The 20,363-nt window shown below is 39.4% G+C and overlaps 2 protein-coding genes across 3 annotated transcripts; one reads left to right on the plus strand and one right to left on the minus strand.

Moving 5' to 3' along the window:
- The first annotated feature begins 50 nt into the window (after positions 1–50).
- On the plus strand, positions 51–4,318 carry th2 (tyrosine hydroxylase 2). Its single transcript, XM_058773025.1, has 12 exons — positions 51–725; positions 1,644–1,821; positions 1,918–2,006; positions 2,123–2,190; positions 2,329–2,379; positions 2,507–2,652; positions 2,749–2,884; positions 2,978–3,047; positions 3,232–3,288; positions 3,478–3,573; positions 3,744–3,877; positions 3,962–4,318. Exons 1-12 carry the CDS (start codon positions 495–497, stop codon positions 4,125–4,127), a joined length of 1,422 nt encoding a protein of 473 aa, XP_058629008.1. The 5' UTR covers positions 51–494; the 3' UTR covers positions 4,128–4,318.
- Positions 4,319–9,334: 5,016 nt separating this feature from the next.
- nup37 (nucleoporin 37) lies at positions 9,335–20,306 on the minus strand. Of its 2 annotated transcripts, none has more exons than XM_058773495.1 (10): positions 20,157–20,306; positions 19,542–19,749; positions 17,765–17,889; positions 16,353–16,425; positions 15,612–15,706; positions 10,408–10,498; positions 10,139–10,320; positions 9,793–9,843; positions 9,602–9,695; positions 9,335–9,525 (listed from the first exon to the last, which is right to left on the minus strand). In XM_058773495.1, exons 2-10 carry the CDS (start codon positions 19,695–19,697, stop codon positions 9,412–9,414), a joined length of 981 nt encoding a protein of 326 aa, XP_058629478.1. In that variant the 5' UTR covers positions 19,698–19,749; positions 20,157–20,306; the 3' UTR covers positions 9,335–9,411. The 2 variants fall into 2 exon arrangements, with proteins under 2 accessions (XP_058629478.1, XP_058629479.1); XM_058773496.1 differs by having other exon boundaries at positions 19,542–19,718; positions 20,157–20,289.
- Positions 20,307–20,363: the final 57 nt, after the last annotated feature.

Consider the following 20,363-nt stretch of genomic DNA (forward strand, 5'->3'; position numbering starts at 1 on the left):
TTATTACTCATCGCATTTGCAAGTGAACAGCATGCGTAGCAGAAGTCGGTTTCAGTACCATGGAGAGCAGCACAATCTCAAAGCCGTATTTTTTGTATCATTTAGCCAACGACCCTAAAAACAAAGGACACTTATTTATTTATATATTTCCAATAAAGGCTCATTTGGTGCTGACCTTTCACAAAAACTAGCATTTAGCTTATGCAATTTATCGCTTTTGGCTGTGAAGCACCTGTGAAATGTCACGTGTCACGGCTCTTATTTGGTGCCTGGAAAAGAAAAACACAAACTCATGACGCATCTGAGCTTAAAATTAGACTTGCATTTACGCAACACATTTACATAAAGTCCAGCACGTCTGTATATAAATTGCAGGGCTTTGGCCCCACAGTGAACAAAAGAGTTTTCTCCTCATTTAGACAGAGTTGGACTCCTTATTTGGTGTCGACACAAATATTAATTGGATATATTTATTTTAAGATCCCTAAGAATCGATGAAGACGGACAGTATAGTGCAGACTATTCCGCTGAGCGGCAGAAAGCGCAGTCTGATCGAGGACGCGCGGCGCGACAGAGAGAGCGGCTCTTCGTCTCCGGGGCCCTCGCGCTGCGGGGACAGCTTCGTGTTCGAGGAGGGGAAGAGCGGAAAAGTCACTCTCAACATCGTCTTTGCTCTCAAAAATGAGAAGAACGCAGGCTTCTTCAAGGCTGGCAAAGTCTTTGAGGTACGTGCTTTTTACTTAAAATTAGCCTGTATCGTGTTTTCCCCTTTTTTATTTAGGCTATTTATTTATTTATTTGTCCTAAACGTATACTTACTTTATAGTGTGTGTAGGGAAACAGTTGCTAGGCCCTACGTTACGTTTTTACAAGAAATTACCGTTTTATTATTTTTGCTTCAAAATAAAAAATTTAATTAAATGTGTAGCCTATGCCTTTTATCTTTGTAATTGTTTGGGAAATTTACTAACAATTTCTGACTGAGTGAAACGTATTTCTATACCATTTTTTTTTTTCAGCGTACCTTACTATAATTATTTTGCTGCAAATTAAGGTATTCACAATCTTATTACCTAAACTGTTAATTAATGTCAGCTACAAAAAGAGCTGTTGTTAGAAATGTGGCACCAACAGAAAAATGGGCAATTTAAATCTGTGCATGAATTTATTGTGGTAATCAAATATAGCCTATTTGCACAAAATAATGATCTCCTATTACCACCCCATCCTAAATTTATTTCAAAATAGCAAACAAAAACGACATATTTGTGCAAATAAATCTGGAAACAAACACATAAAACAGGCTAACAACACTAAAACATAACAGACCATGTCACTGTAAAAAGTGAAAGCTGACTTAACTTTAAAAAGTTGAGGAAACCCGTTGCCTTAAAATTATTAAGTACATAATAATTAAAAAAAATAAGTTAAGTGAACTTGACAATTCAATTAACTTGTTTTTTTAATTATCATTTAATTTTTTTTAAGTTAAGTCAACTTATCACTTTTTACAGTGTGCTGCTTTCTTAGTTGTGTCAAATTTGGTTCTCTATGCATTATGTTGTCTTTTTCATTGCAGGTGCCATAAATAATGTTTTGTGATGAAAACATAATAAAAATGTTTGTCTGGCTTTGTTACTTAGACTTTTGAAGCCAAACTCCTTCATTTGGAGAGTCGACCGAGCAGGAAGTCTAAGAAAAGCAGTGAAGAAGATCTGGAGTTCTTCATGAGGTGTGAAGTGCACTGCTCCGACACTGACATCTTCATCAACTCCTTAAAAAGAGTTGCAGATGATGTGAGAATAGTGCAAGAAGAAAAGAGTAGGTGATTTATCTATTCCATATTACATATGCTATCAGCAGACATTTCTTTTCAGCTATTTTATAATGTTCCTTTCATTTTATTTTAACATACAGTTCCTTGGTTTCCAGAGAAGATTTCTGACCTAGATAAATGCAATCATCTGATAACAAAATATGACCCTGATCTGGACCAGGATCACCCTGTAAGTGAAAAACAGTGATCCTTTTCTTAAAATAGGACATTATTTACATTCTTCAACATACTTGCATTATTCAGATCAATTGTTATATCAGTGACATGAACGTTTGTATTATTTAGGGATTCAGTGATCCAGAATACAGAAAACGAAGAGGAATCATTTCTGAACGGGCTTTCAACTATAAGCAGTAAGTCACATGAGATTAATTCATCTGAAATGCTAACAACAACAATTATTATTGTTGTTGTTATAAAATATGCATTATGTTATCTAATCGGAGATTTTATATTTTAGGAAAAAAATGATCTTTCTTTTGTCATTGCAGTGGTGATCCTTTACCTGTAGTGGAATACACTCCAGAAGAGATTGCCACTTGGTAGGTTTTCCCTGTTATTTTATTGAGTTAGATTGCTGTCAACTATATGTCATTATTTGCATATCAAATGTTTAGAGAAGACTAGTGCGACCACATGATTCTAAGAGCTCTTTTTGTGATGAGGCAGGAGGGAGGTCTACAGGACTCTGAGCAGTCTGTACCCCACTCACGCCTGCAGACAGTTTCTAGAAGCCCTCGGTCAGCTGGAGAGTGAATGTTTGTATGGAGAGGACAAGATCCCTCAGCTAGGAGAAGTGTCTGCATTTCTTAAAGGTAAACAGGTCTACTTATTGTATTTCTGTGTGTGCAAAATTTGGAAATTTACACTGACTTTAACTATGTTCTGTGCCTGTGTGTGCTCTTGTTCAGAGAGGACAGGTTTTCAGTTACGGCCAGTGGCAGGGCTGCTTTCTGCTCGGGACTTCCTAGCCAGTCTAGCGTTCCGGGTGTTCCAGTGTACCCAGTACATTCGTCACCCTTCAGCTCCCATGCATTCCCCTGAACCGTACGTGCAAAGACACAAACCTGCATTTTATTTGGATTTCGTAACTTTTTATTGTAGAATATTAATATTTTGACTGCATTTTACTTTAAAAAGTGATTGCTGCCATGAGTTACTTGGACATATTCCCATGCTTGCAGACAAAGAATTTGCTCAGTTTTCACAGGTATGTTTTTGTGCCACATAATCAGCTTGAAGTTAACAGTTAAAGTGGGAAACTACCGTTCAAAATGCATGCTATTTTAATACAGATAGATCTTATTTAAATGGTCAATCTGTAAATCAATGTTTGTCCATGTAGTGAAATACTGAGACACTTTGCATTTGACACTGAACCTTTTACCCTGCAGGAGATTGGACTCGCCTCGCTTGGAGCATCGGATGAAGATATTGAGAAACTGTCCACAGTGAGTACATCCTAATGGAAATATTCAGCTGGAGAATACTTAACTGAAGCTTAGTGTATTAAAGCAAGTCTTTAGTGCCCCCTTGTGTTGTTTCATTCATATTACAAATGGTTAAACGACTATAAAATTGATCAATTCTGTTATTCTGTATGTGTAGCCTAACAAAACATCTCTAAATTTAACACACAGCTGTACTGGTTTACAGTGGAGTTTGGTCTCTGTAAGCAAAATGGAACAGTGAAAGCCTTTGGGGCTGGACTGCTGTCCTCATATGGAGAACTTTTGGTAAGACAAAAAAAAAAAAAAGTGCCAATATGCTGATTTGGCCTCATGAAACATTTCTTCTTATTATCGATGTTGAAACTAGCTGTGCTATACTTAATATTTTTGAGGAAACCACATGATTTTTGGTACTCTGTGATGAATGGATAGCATTTATATATCTCTTTTTCCAGTATGCCCTTTCTAATGAGCCCCAATACAAACCATTCAATCCAGCTGAGACTGCAGTCCAACCGTACCAGGACCAGTCATATCAGCCGGTTTACTTTGTATCTGAAAGCTTTGAGGATGCCAAACACAAGCTAAGGTAGGTGTTTTCTCAGACTATCTGTAGAAACTTTTTCACTGAGGTTGTACAAATGATCAGAAAGCACTTGCTGTTGTTCCACAGGCAATATTCATCCACAATACAGAAGCCCTTCTCCATTAGATATGATCCCTACACTTGCAGCATGGAGGTTTTGGATGAGCCTTCTAAGATCCAGAATGCTTTAGTGCAGATGAGAGATGACCTGAAGATCTTACATAAAGCTCTGGAGAGGCTGGGACAGAAATAAACCAGATACAGTATCATCAATAACAACTATTTATTTACAGAAAGCCTTTCTGTATGTATATGAATAGGCCTGTTGCAGATTACATTGCATAAGGTCCGGTGTTGAAATGTGTATATGTGTGTATATGTGTCACCTTTATATGTAATGAAGAGTTCTGTTTACCAAAATAATAAATATCTTTATTTTGACTACCGCTGCATGGTTTTCACAGCGATGCCATTGAAGAATTGTTTTGGTTCCCCAAAGAACCTTTCAATGAACAGTTCTTAAAAGAATTATTTTTTCTTAGTGTGAAGAGCATTTTAAAAATCTAAAGAACCTTTTGTGGAATGGAAAGTTTCCATGGATGAACCATAGATGTCAATAAAGAATCTTTATATTTAAGAGTAATCCCTCAAATTATGAACACAATAATTCAAATTCCCCTAAAACATGTAGCTCTTAAAATCCAAGAGCCATATTGGAATAAACCATATCAGAATGAACAATGTTACTCATATTTGGACCAGTGGGAAAATGAATGTAAAAACCAAAATAAGCTAGAATGGCTCTAAACAGAAAGTACATTCTGCCTAAATTTTTCTACACTGTTCGATCACAGTCTGGCAATAGAAAAAGGCAGACACAGACATAGCTGCCAAAGAAAGAATGGGTCTATGTGCACTGTGACACTGGTGAGGTCGAGACAGAGACTGTGGTAAATATAAAGAGGTGAGAGAGAAATGCTTTGACCAACTCTCAAACCTCATGCCGCAGTTTTCCAGTTCAGCAGAAATTGATCAAATGCAGATGTCATTGGGGGAAAGACTCACAAATTTCAGCAAAATTCATCAGTCAGCAATCCTGATGTCTGTTTTACACATGCAACGACAAGAAAAACTAATTACAATATTTAGGCTATATTTATTACATATACACAACATATTCATTATTTGATACATTATCGTGAGGTATTTTACACTTTGACTCTTTCTGCAGGTTACATCCAGCAGGTGGCCTCAAGAGACTGTCTTTTTGGATTAATTCATTGAATCATTTACTTTAACAAAGATCCGAATCTTTGGAAACACTGATTCATACAGAAAACGCCTACATGCTTATTCAGAGATGCAAAGGCTAAATTAATCCGAGGCTTCATTTGAAACTCTTTTATTCGTTGTGTCAAACATGTTTGTTATTTAAGATTATTTTCCCTTTTTTTACTGAACGTATGTACAAAAGAAATAACTCGCTCTTAATTGTGCTGTTGTTGCTGTGACCTTCAGCAGATTTTTGAGTTTGCTCAACTTATTTTTGTGGGAGATTCTCAAATTTGTGTTGTATAAACTTAAAACGACAAGTTGAGAAAACTCAAAAATCTGCTGAAGCTGGTTGCCTTCAAATTTGAAGTTGGCTCAACTTTTTTTTTTTTTTTACAGTGCACCGATCACCTGTCACCTCGTGGCCACGGCCCAATGTCAGCCATGCTAATATTCGGGAATACAGCATTCTTGCTAGTATAATATTGTTTAAATGCATCACAAATGAATCATCATTCCTGCTTTGGCTCCAGCAGGAAAGGAGACCGTTTAGTGGATTAGCCCTACTTTTAACAGATTGACAGCTTGTGGTTGCACTACAGATGGTGTAGGAACAACTACGCAACTGTTCCATTCATACTAAAAGATTAGGCTACCAGGTCACAGCATATTCCTCCCTATTGGCCCCAGCACAGGCCAAACAATCCTCTAGGCGAAACCACAAAGCGAGCAGCCAGGTCACTCTGTGCTGGAATTCACTGAGTTCAGGGGTAAATGAGGTTCTATCAGCTGGCTGGCCTTTGTTTGCCTTTAACGTGTCTAAGAAACGAATCAGAGAGGGAGTTTGTCAAGCAATTAATGTAATAAATGTGGGAGAGAGAAGAGGAGCGGACATCTGCTTTCATAAACCAAATTTAATCATCTCTCGTATCTCATTTTACATGGCGCTCAACCCAACCCACAAATCCCTCTGAAAACCATAACTTGGATCCGAATCCATCACGTTCAAAACAAATGTGTGTTGCCATAACATTATGATAACCACTGACGGTTCCTGTGAAATTCTACCCACAAATCCCAAACACTTATCACGTCATCAGAACATAAGCATTTCCCTTTGGTATTGTGGAAATTGTGGAGAGCAACAATCAGGTTTCGGAAGTGAAAATCACATTCATTTTCTCCATAGGGGAATTGATTTTATATAACTTATAGCCATCAGCCCATGTTATTTCAACTTATTTTTTAAATATTCGTGTTCAACATTGGAATTCCTGGTGAAAAAACTATAGTTCAGATAAATCTCAACCTGTCGCAACAAAAGAACATCTTAGCACCACTTCCTATGAAGCACTGCGAATGACGTAGAGTGAGTTTTTTTGTATTTTTATTTAAAGACATTAAAGTTATTAAAAAGCCTGTGTAAACATCTTCTGTGGCACTCAAAGATGTGAGCTTGCAACCGTTTCAGCGGACTAAATGATTGAAGAAGTCCATCATATTTCACCAGAGACGAGTCTCTTGAGTTTTTTACAAAATAGATAATACATTTTCTTTTTGTGTTGACTTTAATTTACTCACTGCAATGAAATATAGCATTTCTTTTTTTCCAAGTATTTATTTCCTGAAGTACGAAAAGAGTCATTATTAAAACTTCTACAGAACTGGAATCATAAGGAGGAACCATAACCAGAATGGCATAGGTCTCCATCACTTTACTACCACTTTTCAGCCACTGGTCGTACTGTGAAAGAAAGTGCAAGCACAAGTCTTGGTCCTCAAAAGACTTCTACTTATCCAGGAGAGCCCTCATGAAAATACATTATCTCCTTCCTTTTGTTCTTTTCACTTTGTCTTAAATAGTGAATAGGATTAGGCCTCTAAGCTGTGCGGAAGCTCTCAACCTGGTTGGAGCTGCTTTGATCATGATGTTTTTTTTAGTCATTAAAACTACTCGCCAACTTTGGAGGCTTAAGGCATTAGGCCTTTGAAGAAAGGCTTGCATAGTCTTTCTTCATCATGACAGAGAGCATCTGCTGGAAGAAATGCATAAGCATTCTCTATCACAACACTGCCATCTTTCCTACCAAGCTGACTAAAATATTCCAAATAAGAACCACCATATCCTTTCTATATGATGAATAGGCTACTCTAATCATGAACTGGTTCTTAATAAAAGGCATATTCACAGGACTCTGGCACACCAACCACTACTAAATGTAATCCAGCCACCAGATGGCAGTCTTGGGTTAAAATCGTGCCTAACCAAATATTGAAAATTGAAAGTAGATTTTGGGAAAGTGGTGATCATATTCTCTAAAAGTCCTTTCAGGAATTTCTCAATGCTCTCTCAGAAAGTTATTGTATCCTTTGGAATAGTGGCCCTTGTGTGAGAGTATGTGGAAGAGACTGACATTGATTTCTCCAAGCTATATGCAGCTGGTCCAGCACCAGCCACGTTCAGTTCTACCAAAGCTTCGTTTCAGACCACATTGAACTTATTCAAACAAAGCCAGCAGACCAGGAGAGCAGTAGCATGTTATGATTGCGGATGGCGGTGTGCTCCTGGGCTCCAAGAATCATACAGGCTTGTCTTTCGGGCTTGAAAGAGTGTAGGTTCATTTCTCCCCCCCTTCTCTGTGCACCCATTTCAGTCTCACCTTAACACCCAGGCACAATATGCCCTACTGTTACACATGGAGCACATGCAAAAGTCTTGGGAACTGCAAGAAAAACTTATCCAGGTTTGCTACACTTTCTGACCAGTTAATTTCTCCAACTTGTCCACTTGCAGTGTTAGGAAGGATACTTTGGAAATGTAATAGATTACAGATTACAAGTTACCCTATTTAAAAAGTAATAAGTAGCGTAACTGTCAATTGCTTTATCAAAGTAATGTCACTGATTACATTTGTTTGCTTTTCTAAATTTCTAAAGAATGTTTTCAACTGTTATACATTTTCAAACATCTAAACGAACTTATTACTATCAGACTTTCAAAATCCTTCATCACTTGAATTCAGGTTATAAAAATGAAATTTTAAAGCACAGCCACCACAAAATCAGACTTCAGCAACTTTTTCTTTTAGCTATGATACTATTTTTTTTTTTTAATCAAATCTTGCTACGACAAGAAAACACTGGCATCTAACAATGCCTTGGAAAGAACAGTCAATCTTAAAAAATAAAGCATGTACATAAACCCAATTAGAAAATAAAACGGTTAACGAATAAGCATGCATCCTAAACTCCTGAAGCATTGGTGTCTCATATATATTAGAGCAGTCAATGCAATTTGGAAAGAAATCAATTAAATCTGTGTGTGTGTGTAAATATTCAGATGTAACCACCAATGTAATCATTAACATTTTCATATGTAACCGTAATTTACACATTTTTTTCTCAGTAACTGTAACAGATTAGTTACATTTATTTTGTAATTAAATTAAGGAACTGTTACATGTAACTAGTTACTCCCCAACAAAAATGTAATGATTAATGAATTCATAATTAGTGATATTTGTAAGTAATACTATTTGCATCATGATTTTAAAAACTCCAAATTTAAAGCGTGTTTTAAACAAGGTTTTTTTAAGATTGTGAATGTTTTTTTTTTGTCATTGATCCAACTATTCTACCTTTTGGCCTCACACCTTCCTGCCCAAACAGCACAATTGACCTGAGAGGACCCTTGTTCCCCCTTTAGAGAGTCTCCTGTGCTTTTCTTGGAAAAAAAATGCCTTCTTGTGTTCTCCTTGCACTTTAGTTTCCCATGCTTGTCTTCATCTTCAGGGTTCAACTGTTGAAGCACAAATAGCATTGCGTCCGTCTCCCCCACCACACATGCGTCACGGTCGAGCGGAGGAAGTTCCCCTGTAGTGTTAGGAATGGGACTGCAGATTATTATCCTGGTGGAGTCAATGAGACGGTCTATATGAGCACCTGTACAGCTTTTTGTCTCACGCTCAAGCGTTCTGCATTGAAAACTGCCAGCTCCTGCCGTTCGGCGACCTTTGGCTCAACTTTAAGCCTGCTTGGCAGAACACCACACCAAAAACACTGATACAATGCTTCGCAGAAAAAGGGAAAAAACTGGGGAGAGAGAAAGAGAGTCTTGTTTCCCACAATTGTTAGTCTGAGTTCTAACCCAAGTGACCTATAAAACAAGACACAGTGGACTACGTACAGTGACAGTGCATGAAAAATATGACTTTATTTATTGAAAAAGGAAAAAAAGAACACTCTCCAGTTGACTTCTGTCCAGGTTACATCTCTGTCATCCAGAAGAACAGCTTTCGGTCCCCACCGATAACACATAGAGGCAGGGTCCTATGCCAGCTTAGACCAGCCCCCACAGATGCAGAACCAATCATCACAGGCTGCAATGACAATTCTATACCATTGTAATACAAATCTATTTTAAATTCAAATAGCAAAGTACATAATTTTACAAACCTGTGGATGGCCCAGATGATGCACCAATAACTGACTGTTGATTTTTCCCGGATAGCCTGTGGTAGCGAAAAGATTCTCATTTGCCCTTGACCATCTGTAGAAGAGAGGCCACCAGGATTATAGTCATGGATGCAGTCGAACAAAGAAAACAATGAATGATCTGATCATTAGACAAAAAAACAAAAAATTACCTGAAATGTCTTGCCTTGTCAACATGAGCTGGTCTCTTCTCGAGTGGATAACTACAGGCAAAACACATCAGCATCATTTACCGACAGTTTAATTCACTCCACCTTTAACAAAACTGCTCAGTTGAATGTCGTAATTGTGATTTAGTGTGGAGGAGTTCATGTAAGACTTCAGAAGGTTTTAAGGCTTGATGCACAATATGGACATATTCTTGATTCTCAGAAAGATTAACTAAATTAAGTGGAACAGGGGAGACAGGTCATGTTGACCACACAATAGTTCTGCTTTAAAAGCATCCCACTGCACAAACATAATGCATTTTAGCCACAGAAACAAAGTTGCATTTACCTAGAGCGGGTAATGTCCCAGATCACCCAATCGTTGGCCACCACAGCTCCAACCTTAATAGTGTTTGTGAGACACCAGTCAGCTGACATGAGTGGCACCTGCCCGCTGTCCAGAGACAGAATTGCGTGTTGTGTAACAAGGTCATAGAACCGTATAGTGCCTTTCTTCTCCGCCACCATCAACTGTATTAAAGAAATATATCACATCGAAAGTTCACATCGAAATCTACATCCTATATAACCATTAGTTCTGTCAGACTTGTTACTGACCTTGCAGATGTCCTCAGGGTGCCAACAGACACTTACACCAGGGGAACGCAGTCTGAATGAAATGGTTTCATTACCATCAAGGTCCCACACTCTTTAAGAAGGAAAGCAACAATATAATCTTCAGGTAAATACAATACAAACTGCAGACATTAAGTATGAGGACAGCTGTAATGGTCACCATGACATCTATCTCGCATGACGGCCAAAAGAACTTGTTAAAAACATTGTGTAGGTTAATTTTACATGATAAACAGGGATAAAGTCTCTGAAAGTACTAGGGATTAAATCAAGATGTGCACTTTTAACTGTGTGGATGTTCTTTTCCCCGTATTAGTTTCCAGTGTTAAGAAACTCAAAATTTAATCCAAATTTTAAGTGGTGCAATAAAGTTGGAGGTCACGGTGACAGAGCAAATGGTTCAGCAACAGGATAAAAAATAATGAGGCCATGAATGGGTTATTACATCACCCCCATCCCCATGTGTTCTAACCCTTTTAAAACATGCACATACACACAAACAGAGGAAGTCTGAAAGTAAAACAATCAAATGAGTTGGTTACTAAAAAAAAAAAAAAAAAAAAAACACTGTCAGAAACAGGACACTAATCAAAAGCGGCATAATCCTAAGAAGAACTCAATTAGGCACACGGAAGGAAGTCAGATTACTAAAAATAATTTCTTGCCAATGAAAAACCATAAACCGCTAACCTAAAATAAAACAACAGAATGACTGAAGACTACAGAGTTTTGAATACAACTTAAATAGATACAGATTTCAAGCTATAGATGAGAAGATACACCAGCATTCATGAAACTTTGCAATCAAGGTATACATTTCATTAGTATGTGTTCCTTAGGAATCAAAGCTATGACCTTGGAGTTGCCAGCACCGTGCTCTACCAGGTGAACTACAGGAACCCTTGCCTGCAGCTGACCTGGAGTTCCACTGAGAAGCAGGATTGCCAATACCTCCCAGCTTTTTCTTCCTAAGAACACAAGATTTTCACTCCAAATTTGGCCTCGAGGAAGTTTGTGAAGGCACGCTAGGGCAAGTACAGATACAGCAAGAGGCCTGCAAGCAGATGCAATAAATCATTTGGACGGAGAAGACTGGAGATCAGATTCTGGATGGTTTCACTGGAGATCAGATCTTGGGTTTACCACATCACAGAGGCCCGAGTGAAGAGAACCACAAGTTCTCTCAAATGAGTTGAAACTGTGGAGGTTTTCTGGGAAAGTGTGGGGGAAGAGAAGGGGGGGGAGAAGAAGCCCTCCATTAATAGGAAAGACGCACAACCGCTTGTTTGATGAGGTCATTGAGAAGTCTTCATCAAATGAATGCCAAAAGCACTCCAAAGCCTGCCTGAATGTCAACTGTGCAGTTGGGTAGATTAATATCTGCAGCTGGGCGGTACTTGGAGGACATGCCCCATGCTCAACAGCTCCCAGACGAGGGTCTTTGTAAGCACCTAAGCTCTGCCCAGCATTTGCCAGGAACTCCTGAACTGTCTCCTCTTGTCTGGGGCATCTCTGCTCTGATCAAGCTCCTTTGCTGAGCATGAGTGAGGTTTCAGACCACACCACACAAACATGGTTAAAACCCCTTTACTCAGAACCCCTCGCCAAGCAAGAGTTCAATTGCACGCAAAACCAAAACCACCAGCCTTGACAACCACCAGGGTATTCAAGAGGGGCGAAAAGTTAGCTCTCTACAACCCTGACAAAGCCAAATGAGGATTAAGACACTAAGCACACAAACACAGTGGGAAGCATCACAGACAATGTGCTACAGCTATTGCGTAAGGCTCTTCAATGACTGACGCAGCATTGTGGAATAACATGCGGCAGCCATGTACAATATGAGTTGAAAGAGAGGGAAGTGTTTGAAGTCACGAAAGATCTAAGAGAGAAAACAAGGGGAGGGTCTGTCTGGCTTGTCTGTGTTTTCCCACACTGCACAACCGGGAAGCTGACCTGAGTATGCATTGTGATTTTTCAGATGGTACAGGGGCGAGAAATGCTGAAATTGAGTTAAGAACTGTTGAAACAAACATTTATGGTGGCGACCGGGTCAGGGGCCAATTCTTTGACTGAGATGGTGTGAATAACAGTTCTGACCTGACCTGTTTAAACCAACAGTGTTAGTGGTTTTGTTTACATTCAAGTGCTCTCAGCAGCCAAAACAACACTCTTTTGTGGTCTAGTATAATTTATCAATCATGAAGAGAATAAAAAGTTTAAAACCTCACAAAGAAACAGATGTGAGGTGGGCAAAACCAACCCGAAAACAGCTATCATCACCAGACTCACTTTATAGGACATAATGGCTCGGTTATTCAAAACCTAGTGAGCTGGTTCATAATCGTACTATGAGAGTACATATTACTACCTTTGAGGTACATATTCTAATGTACTAATACCTTAGAGTATACCCTTTAGGGATAAAGAAGTCACTAAGGCAGGGCTGGGTAACTTTGATCTTGGAGGGCACTGTCCTGCAGAGTTTAGTTCCAACCCTAATCAAACACAGAACAGAAGTTGCCCAGCCCTGCACTAAGGTGTCCCTTTGGGAGTACTGCCCCAGTGACAAGCTGTTTTTTTTGTGTAAACAAGGCATCACATGTGCCTTTGGAAGGCAGTTCCAAAAAGTTAGAAGTAACACTTTCCCTTCCAAGGGACCTTGTGTTATTAAAGTATTGAAAGTATCCTTCTTAGAAAGTATTTTGATAATCTTAGATTTTGTGTCATCAGTTTAGCAGCATGCTAAATCCAAACTCTACTGCCAGGGTGTCCAGTCCTGCTCCTGGAAGATCATCTTCCTATGGAGTTTAACTCCAGCCTGTTCCAACACACTAATCTATAAAGTGGCCCTCCAGGAGGATCGGAATCAATTTGTAGTCAAATCTCCTTTGTCCATCACATGAGGAGTGCTATTTGTGCATCAGTTGGAGTTGCTACCTATGTTTCAAACAAGTTACTTATGATGTTCTATTTTGGGTCAAACCCCTTTTCTGTCCTACAGAACTGCTGACGCAAAAAACACCTGTCATCCTCTGGAACTGAAGGTATGCCTCATTCTCCTAGCTTGAACTCTGTCAACTCAGCATTTCCGTGTGTGACCTGCACTCCCTAAAGTAATCTGTAGGTGGCACTGAGGCCTGCAACACTATTATAGCAAAAATCTCCTCTGATCTTCAAAGGAAACAGGTTGCACTCTTTCCCCAGCACACACACAGAATTACGTAACGCTAGAGAAGATCTGAAACTGTTTGAAATCAAGGCGATACTATCATTGAGGTGGTTGATCAAACCCTCAGTGGCGATAACTTAAAAGGCAGGCAAGATAAAATTTAAATACCTATGTGGAAGAACAACCCTGCTGAACTACTGGTCTGCTAACAGAGACTGTAATTTTAAGAAACCTAGTAGGGACATAACCATACTAGCATCCCATGCTGCAGACCAGCATCCTTAACATATGCTGCTGACCAGAACAGGTGGTCTTTTCAACAGGGAAGGTGTGTCAACACATGCATAAACGTTCCAGCTGAGAGCCATATTTGTATCAAAAGCTCAGTTTGTGTGGCCTGACTGGAAAAGGTTCACTCTCTTTCTCTAACATTAACCTGATCTTTCTCTTGTTCCACCTCGCTGTTCCTCCTGCGTCCCATATTTTCTCAACGTGACAGAATTTAAATCTTTCTGCAGATGGAGCAGTCTACTGTTTTCTCTGGCTCCACAGGAGAGGGAGACTGAGGCTTATGGCGGATGTTTCCTGCTTCAATCCCTTCAGTGGCCCCTCTACTCTCCCACCAAACACACTATCTCTGACACAAAATCCACTGACCAAAGCTACATATATCAACTATCTGTATCTAAATTCTGATGGGCATGTGTAAACTATGGTTTTGGCGGGCACTCTGGGTAACATTTGGCTGTTTTCCTTATGAGCACGACCACAGCGAGACACCAAATCTCAAATCATCATATCAAATCTCTCATTTGAGCTGGCAGTTCAGGATTAGTAATATATGGTAACTGCAGTGGTTTGCACCTTACTGCGCTGTCGGGTGGGCCATGATTTATTCATAAGAGATGGTTATTACTTAATCAAAATAATAGGCTGCTTCTAACTGGGCCAATCTTAGGGGTGTTAGGGATACAAAGGGGCTTCAGCACATCCAGGTTCCAGCAGAGAAGAAGCCCATTACTGCCGAAGCTGCAAACTGAAACGGTCTCACCCCCGACTATGATAAAGATCTGTGATTCCTCCTTTAATCACAGCCTGAAGTTCAACCAACGTCAATAAAACAGCTGCGAGAAGAGCAGCGCACTCCTATTCTCAATGTCGCACCACCCAGATGAAGAGTGTATGAAAACATTATCGCAGCGCAATGGGTCAGTGCTGACATTAGGTCACATGCTGACACTGGCAGTGTGTGCACCAAGAAATGCACTGGGCTTGAAGCAGATCCACAAACATCCCAGCACAGATGATGGTTAATATCAAGAAAGGGATGTAATGTCTATAACGCAATGGCACAGAAATGGCAAAAGCACCTGATCATGTTGAGAAAACTTGGTTGCACCATCCAAACTTTAAGATGCATATCATAAAACTGTCATGGCAATGTCTGCATAAAGGATCCAATAGCTGAATTTTGGATGTCTGTAAGGAAAACTACCGTCTTGGTCCACGTCCACCTTGAAGCCATTAGGGTTTGCAAGCTGGGAAGAGAAAGGCCGGGCCATTGAGTTGTGGCAGGCCGCAGCGCTGCAACATCCAGGTGTGTCAGTTACACGGTTCTGACGCAAAAGGGAAGACCCGAGACTCCAGGAGTGCTCTCTTACATTACCTCTGACTGCCAGGAAACCGCACTTACCTCAGTGGCTGATTGGTGGGGCCACGTTTGAGGAGCTCGTTAACTGTGGCCGTGGAGAGGAAAAGCCACGGCTGCTGATTGGATTTCCACGTTTAACCGATTACTTAAAAAAACTCTGCAAGCAAGTGGCGGTTGACGCTTACGCAGAGCAACAGCGAGCTGTGTTGTGTTTAGTGTCGGGTTTCAGTGTGGAAATTTGGTCAAGACTTTCTGCATCATTAACAGAGAACAGAACGCACTCACACACACACACACACACACACACACACACACACATTTCACTTTCTCACACTCATACACTCGGACTGCAGTACAACTAACCTGCAAGTGTGGTCATCGCTGACAGAGGCTATTTGCTTTCCTTCTGCAGGCTCAAACACTAGATGATTGATGTAGCTGGTGTGGCCTTCCATCACCTAGGCAACACAAGAAATCATAGAAGTTGAATACAACGATCATACAGTGAATAAGTCAGCCAAGGACAGAAAGAAATATTACTGTACATTGGGGTGTACAATCATATCTGGTATCTAAAAGCTGATATTTTTCCGCTTTTTGACAATATTCGTGAACCTTTTCAAAGTGATGATGCTCATGGATAGTTCAATCAACCTTTCTTTTGAATTGATTCAGAGAATTTTCCTCCTTGGCCATTTTTTAAACTGCCAATTAAAAGCACATTGCTAGGGATAGTTCATCCCAAAATGAAAATTCATTCATCATTTACTCACCCTCATGTCGTTCCAAACCTGTATGAGTTTCTTGCTCATGTTGAACATAAAGGAAGATATTCTGAAGGATGCTGGTAATCAAACAGTTGATAGTCTTCCATTAACTTCCATAGTATTTATGTCCCTACTATAGAAGTCAATAGGGACCAACAACTATTTGAGTCTTCAAAATATCTTCTTTTATGTTCAACATAAGAAACTCATACGGGTTTGGAACGACATGAGGTCGAGTAATTGATGACTGAATTTTCATTTCTGGGTGAACTGCTCCTTTAATTTTCTATCACCAGCAAAATCATAGCTGCGAGTGTACAGGAGAAGAAAGAGCTACCTTTACATCACAATTGTTTTGAAGATCAGATGTCCACAGCCTGATTTTTCTGTCAGCCGCTGCGGTGCAAAACCTGAAATGAGAAAGAAAGAAAAATGGATAAAATAATACACTGCATTTAGTCACCATCATGTACGTGGGTGTGTAACAAACCACAGTCAGAAGATAAAACACTGGAGAGATTACAAATGTTAAAGACAAACAACCAAAGTCAGAATTTCATCACGCCATTTTCACATTTGTCTGTTCAAAATCCAACCAAACCTAATAAAACAGCTCTGCCACTAATCAGCAGCAGCAATTATTCACACAATTACACTAACTCACCTCTGACAAGAAAAACACTTTTAGTTAGAGAGTCGCACGCACATTTTTATGTTACCATACCACACACAGACACAAAATCTTCTTCCATCTTATAACAAACAAAAATCACACAAGTTCTTGCCACGAAAGGTCCAATTACCATCACATCGTTCTATCAACATGTTCATTTGCGAGTTGTCTTTGGCTAGATTGTTGCGCGGATGGCGTAACATCACAACGGTACCAATCATTTACATGCCAGCAGTACCAGCAGGCAACGAGTCAACTTGTCAATAACCTCTGACTCCATTTCAACCCACATGCCCAGGAAACCTTAATAAGATCTCTAGTACTCCGTTCCCAAGAGGTACACCTACAGTGAAGAAGAAAATAAACCCAAATAAAGGGCAGCACACACAGTTGAGCACGCTACACCTTCCGCCCTGACCACAGCATGGCCAGGAAATAACTCTGCCCTTCCCATGCTGCTAAACCAACAGGAAACTTCCCTACCGGGAGCAGAACCCTCCCAAGTTCACAGCTTAACGAAGAACATGTCAGACTGACAACATCTTATTAGACTCTTGATACAAACCAGATCAAACTACAGCTGTGACAGACACTTTCCACTGCTTGACATGAACATACAAATCTTGGTAATGAATCGATCCCTGGAAAATGGGTCTCTCAGTGATAAAAACATGTTCTGAGAAAGCACATTTGTTTGAACAAAAATGAGTATGTTTGTGCGTGTGTGGTAAAATATCTCAACTCTCAAATATCCCAATTGACTCAGACATCAATTAGGACGGGAAATTCAATAGTGCAATACAGAAAAAGCATATTTATCTAACATTTAAAAGAATATCAGAATTTGTGCGGTAAAATAAATCAATTATCATATACTGTGTCTGAGCCTCTAATGAAGAGAAGGAACCCGTTTGTCTATGAAGAACTGTATGGTGTCTGGCATTGAGATCTGTGCTCCTTCCATACATCATCATAATTCCACATCTTACATTACACACACAAAGTCACATTATAATCCATCAATTTGATTTGGTTTCTCCCCAACATAAAAAAGCGGCACATGCTCAAAGCCCTACCTGATGACTCGAGGGAGCTTATCCAGATGCGTTTCAGGGCTCCATGCGATAGCATCCACACGTACTCCATGCAAGAACACTTGCAAAGAAGTGAACTCTACATCCTCGACCTCTGTGTCTTCCTCCTGCACAAATACATATCACTAGACTGTGCATCATCATTTAAATGCTGACATGAAGACAGGAAATGATCTGTTCTCATGCACCATCCTAGTAAACAGTGTTTTCTCTTTTCATACAGATATGGATGGTTATATTCACAACAGTACTACTTCTGTACTATGCATACTACGTACATAGGGTCCATAGAGTCCGAAATCGCATACTCTCTGAGTAGGTATTTATTTCTTCTGAATAATCACTTACTTATGCGACTGTAAAATATGTATCATTCATCGTGTTGTCATTGTCTATGAACTACAGCATCAGCTGCATCACTTCATTGACTGACAAATCCTCTCCTGTGGCCTCATGGGATAGTAAAATGTCCACTGGATGTGCACTTCAGAAGTAGTTAGTCCTCCTTTTCCCCTGCTATATATTAAGAAAGTATTTATATTCAGGTACAGCCATTGTGTACATTTTCCGAATGTCTGAATTTTCCAGACAACCTATTACATTTGCCAAAACTTGCAGTATATGATACTATATCTCCCATATCTTGCAGTATACGATATATCTTGTATACGATACTATAATTCCCATAATCCCATAAAATGACTTGATCTTTAATTTATTAATTTGATAAAATAGTGTGACAAATAAACAAAATGCAACATAATGCTCACTTTAAGAGTTTATTTCAAACGGCTAATATAAAACAATTAAATTTACAATTGATATTCAAACACAGCTAATTTTGAATGGTGGTCAATAGGAAACAATACTTCTAGGAACCCGAAAGTGTTCTGGTATTTCTAACAGTACCATGATTACCAGTCAAACCTTGACCCCTTCGTCTTACAAACCATTTTAAAAATGAATTTAAAGTGTATACTCCCCAGAACGCAGTACGATAGTAATGCTTTCTGAACACAGCTCGAGTTTGATGTAAGCATGGATGTTTTGTTGGTAAAAAGTGTGACTACTTTTTTTTTTTAAATGTAAATATAAATACTTTGTATTACATCACCTTTGCATCAAATTACAAAAAAACCTAGTTAACGCTAATGTGAGAGCGTTTTTTAATACAGAGTCTATGGGAGGGACAGTAAATTTAACATTGTCTCTCTTCTGACTGCCGTAATCAGTCTCTCTCAATTTCTTTCCTTTGAATGAAAGTCATGAAAACACTATCATGGAGATTTCTTGCGCTACTTTGAGCAAATGGGAATGCAAAAAATATATTTTGTTGTACTCTCCCATTCACTGCTCTTGAAGTTCACCCAACTATGACGACTTCCGCTGCTCTAAACACACTGCATGATTTTCGGCCATCCCAGACGAAAGATTGGCATCGTGAAACAATCGTGGCCAATCAAAAATCGCCACGATTGCTTCACGATGCCAGTCTTTCTTCTGCGACAGCCGAAAATTGTGCAGTGTGTTTCGGGCTTAAGGAGGATAGTATGCAAATTAGGACACTGGGAATCCACTTCCTGAAGTGTTTAGTTTCACCTCTAATCAAATTCACCTGAACCAGTACATCAATGTTCACAACACAGACAGGTGTGTTGGAACAGGACTGTACTACTGCAGTGAGATACACCTCAGGGTTAGCACCTAAGATACACCTAAGGTTAGCACTCTTACCACAGACTGATCAGACTGTCCTCACCTTAAAACGACAAGTGCCCACGACCACATATTGGTTTCCTCCATACGCCAAAAGTGATGCAGGTGAGCCACAGTCAAATGGACTGAACTCCACCACATGAACATAGTCCTCACAGGACACTGTGTAGCTTGCAGAGCGAACTGTTTCATCTGGCATCTTCCATCAAATGAATCCTTGCTGTTTGGATGAAATGGAGTTACATTCCACTCTAAATTATAAATAACACGGAGAGACACAAATTAGCACATTTTATTGGAGGGAAAATGCCATAATGGTTAACAAAAAAGTGCAAGAAGAAGGATAATCTGATATGTTGTAACGTAATAGGATGTGTGTTGTCCAGACATTGCTTTAGTCATATGAAGAAAGTTTCCTACATTTAACGAATATAGCTTAAAATAAACCCTAGAACTTAATTTCTACTGTACCTCACATATATTGTGATAATAATACATATTTAACTCTTTATATGTCTTTTCGGTCTCCATACGTTCTTTTATCTGTTATGAAATAACTACACTTCTAGATCAGAGACAGCAAGCTGATGTGCAACGAGTCCAGCTAACGTTAGTCATGCTTGCTAAAAAATAAGTATTAAAGCTTTATATGACAAACCTGGAATAATTTTATATACTCGGCTGATCGTCTGTCTGAGAAAGTGAGCTCTGCTGCATTAAAACCCATGCGGTGCTTGTTCTCAGCGCGCTTTCTGATCACGTGATCGCGTTTGTTTACTTCCAGGTTAGTGACGTAATCATGACGCTAGCACAAAGTAAAAGAGTAAAAATCTGCTTTGAATGGAATAAGAAACAAAGCCGAAGA

The sequence above is a fragment of the Onychostoma macrolepis genome, chromosome 04 (genome assembly GCF_012432095.1).
Source record: "Onychostoma macrolepis isolate SWU-2019 chromosome 04, ASM1243209v1, whole genome shotgun sequence".
Lineage (NCBI taxonomy): Eukaryota > Metazoa > Chordata > Actinopteri > Cypriniformes > Cyprinidae > Onychostoma > Onychostoma macrolepis.

What these genes read in the sequence shown, in the direction of transcription:
- nup37 (XM_058773495.1), bottom strand. Translation starts at nt 19,697, where the DNA reads ATGCCAGATGAAACAGTTCGCTCTGCAAGCTACACAGTGTCCTGTGAG. An exon ending in TGGGCACTTGTCGTTTTAAG is followed by an intron (nt 17,890 to 19,541) that starts GTGAGGACAGTC and finishes GTATTTGTGCAG; the next exon opens with GAGGAAGACACAGAGGTCGA. An exon ending in AGCGATGACCACACTTGCAG is followed by an intron (nt 10,499 to 15,611) that starts GTTAGTTGTACT and finishes TCCTTCTTAAAG; the next exon opens with AGTGTGGGACCTTGATGGTA.
- th2 (XM_058773025.1), top strand. Translation starts at nt 495, where the DNA reads ATGAAGACGGACAGTATAGTGCAGACTATTCCGCTGAGCGGCAGAAAG. An exon ending in CGGGCTTTCAACTATAAGCA is followed by an intron (nt 2,191 to 2,328) that starts GTAAGTCACATG and finishes TTGTCATTGCAG; the next exon opens with TGGTGATCCTTTACCTGTAG. An exon ending in GATGCCAAACACAAGCTAAG is followed by an intron (nt 3,878 to 3,961) that starts GTAGGTGTTTTC and finishes GTTGTTCCACAG; the next exon opens with GCAATATTCATCCACAATAC.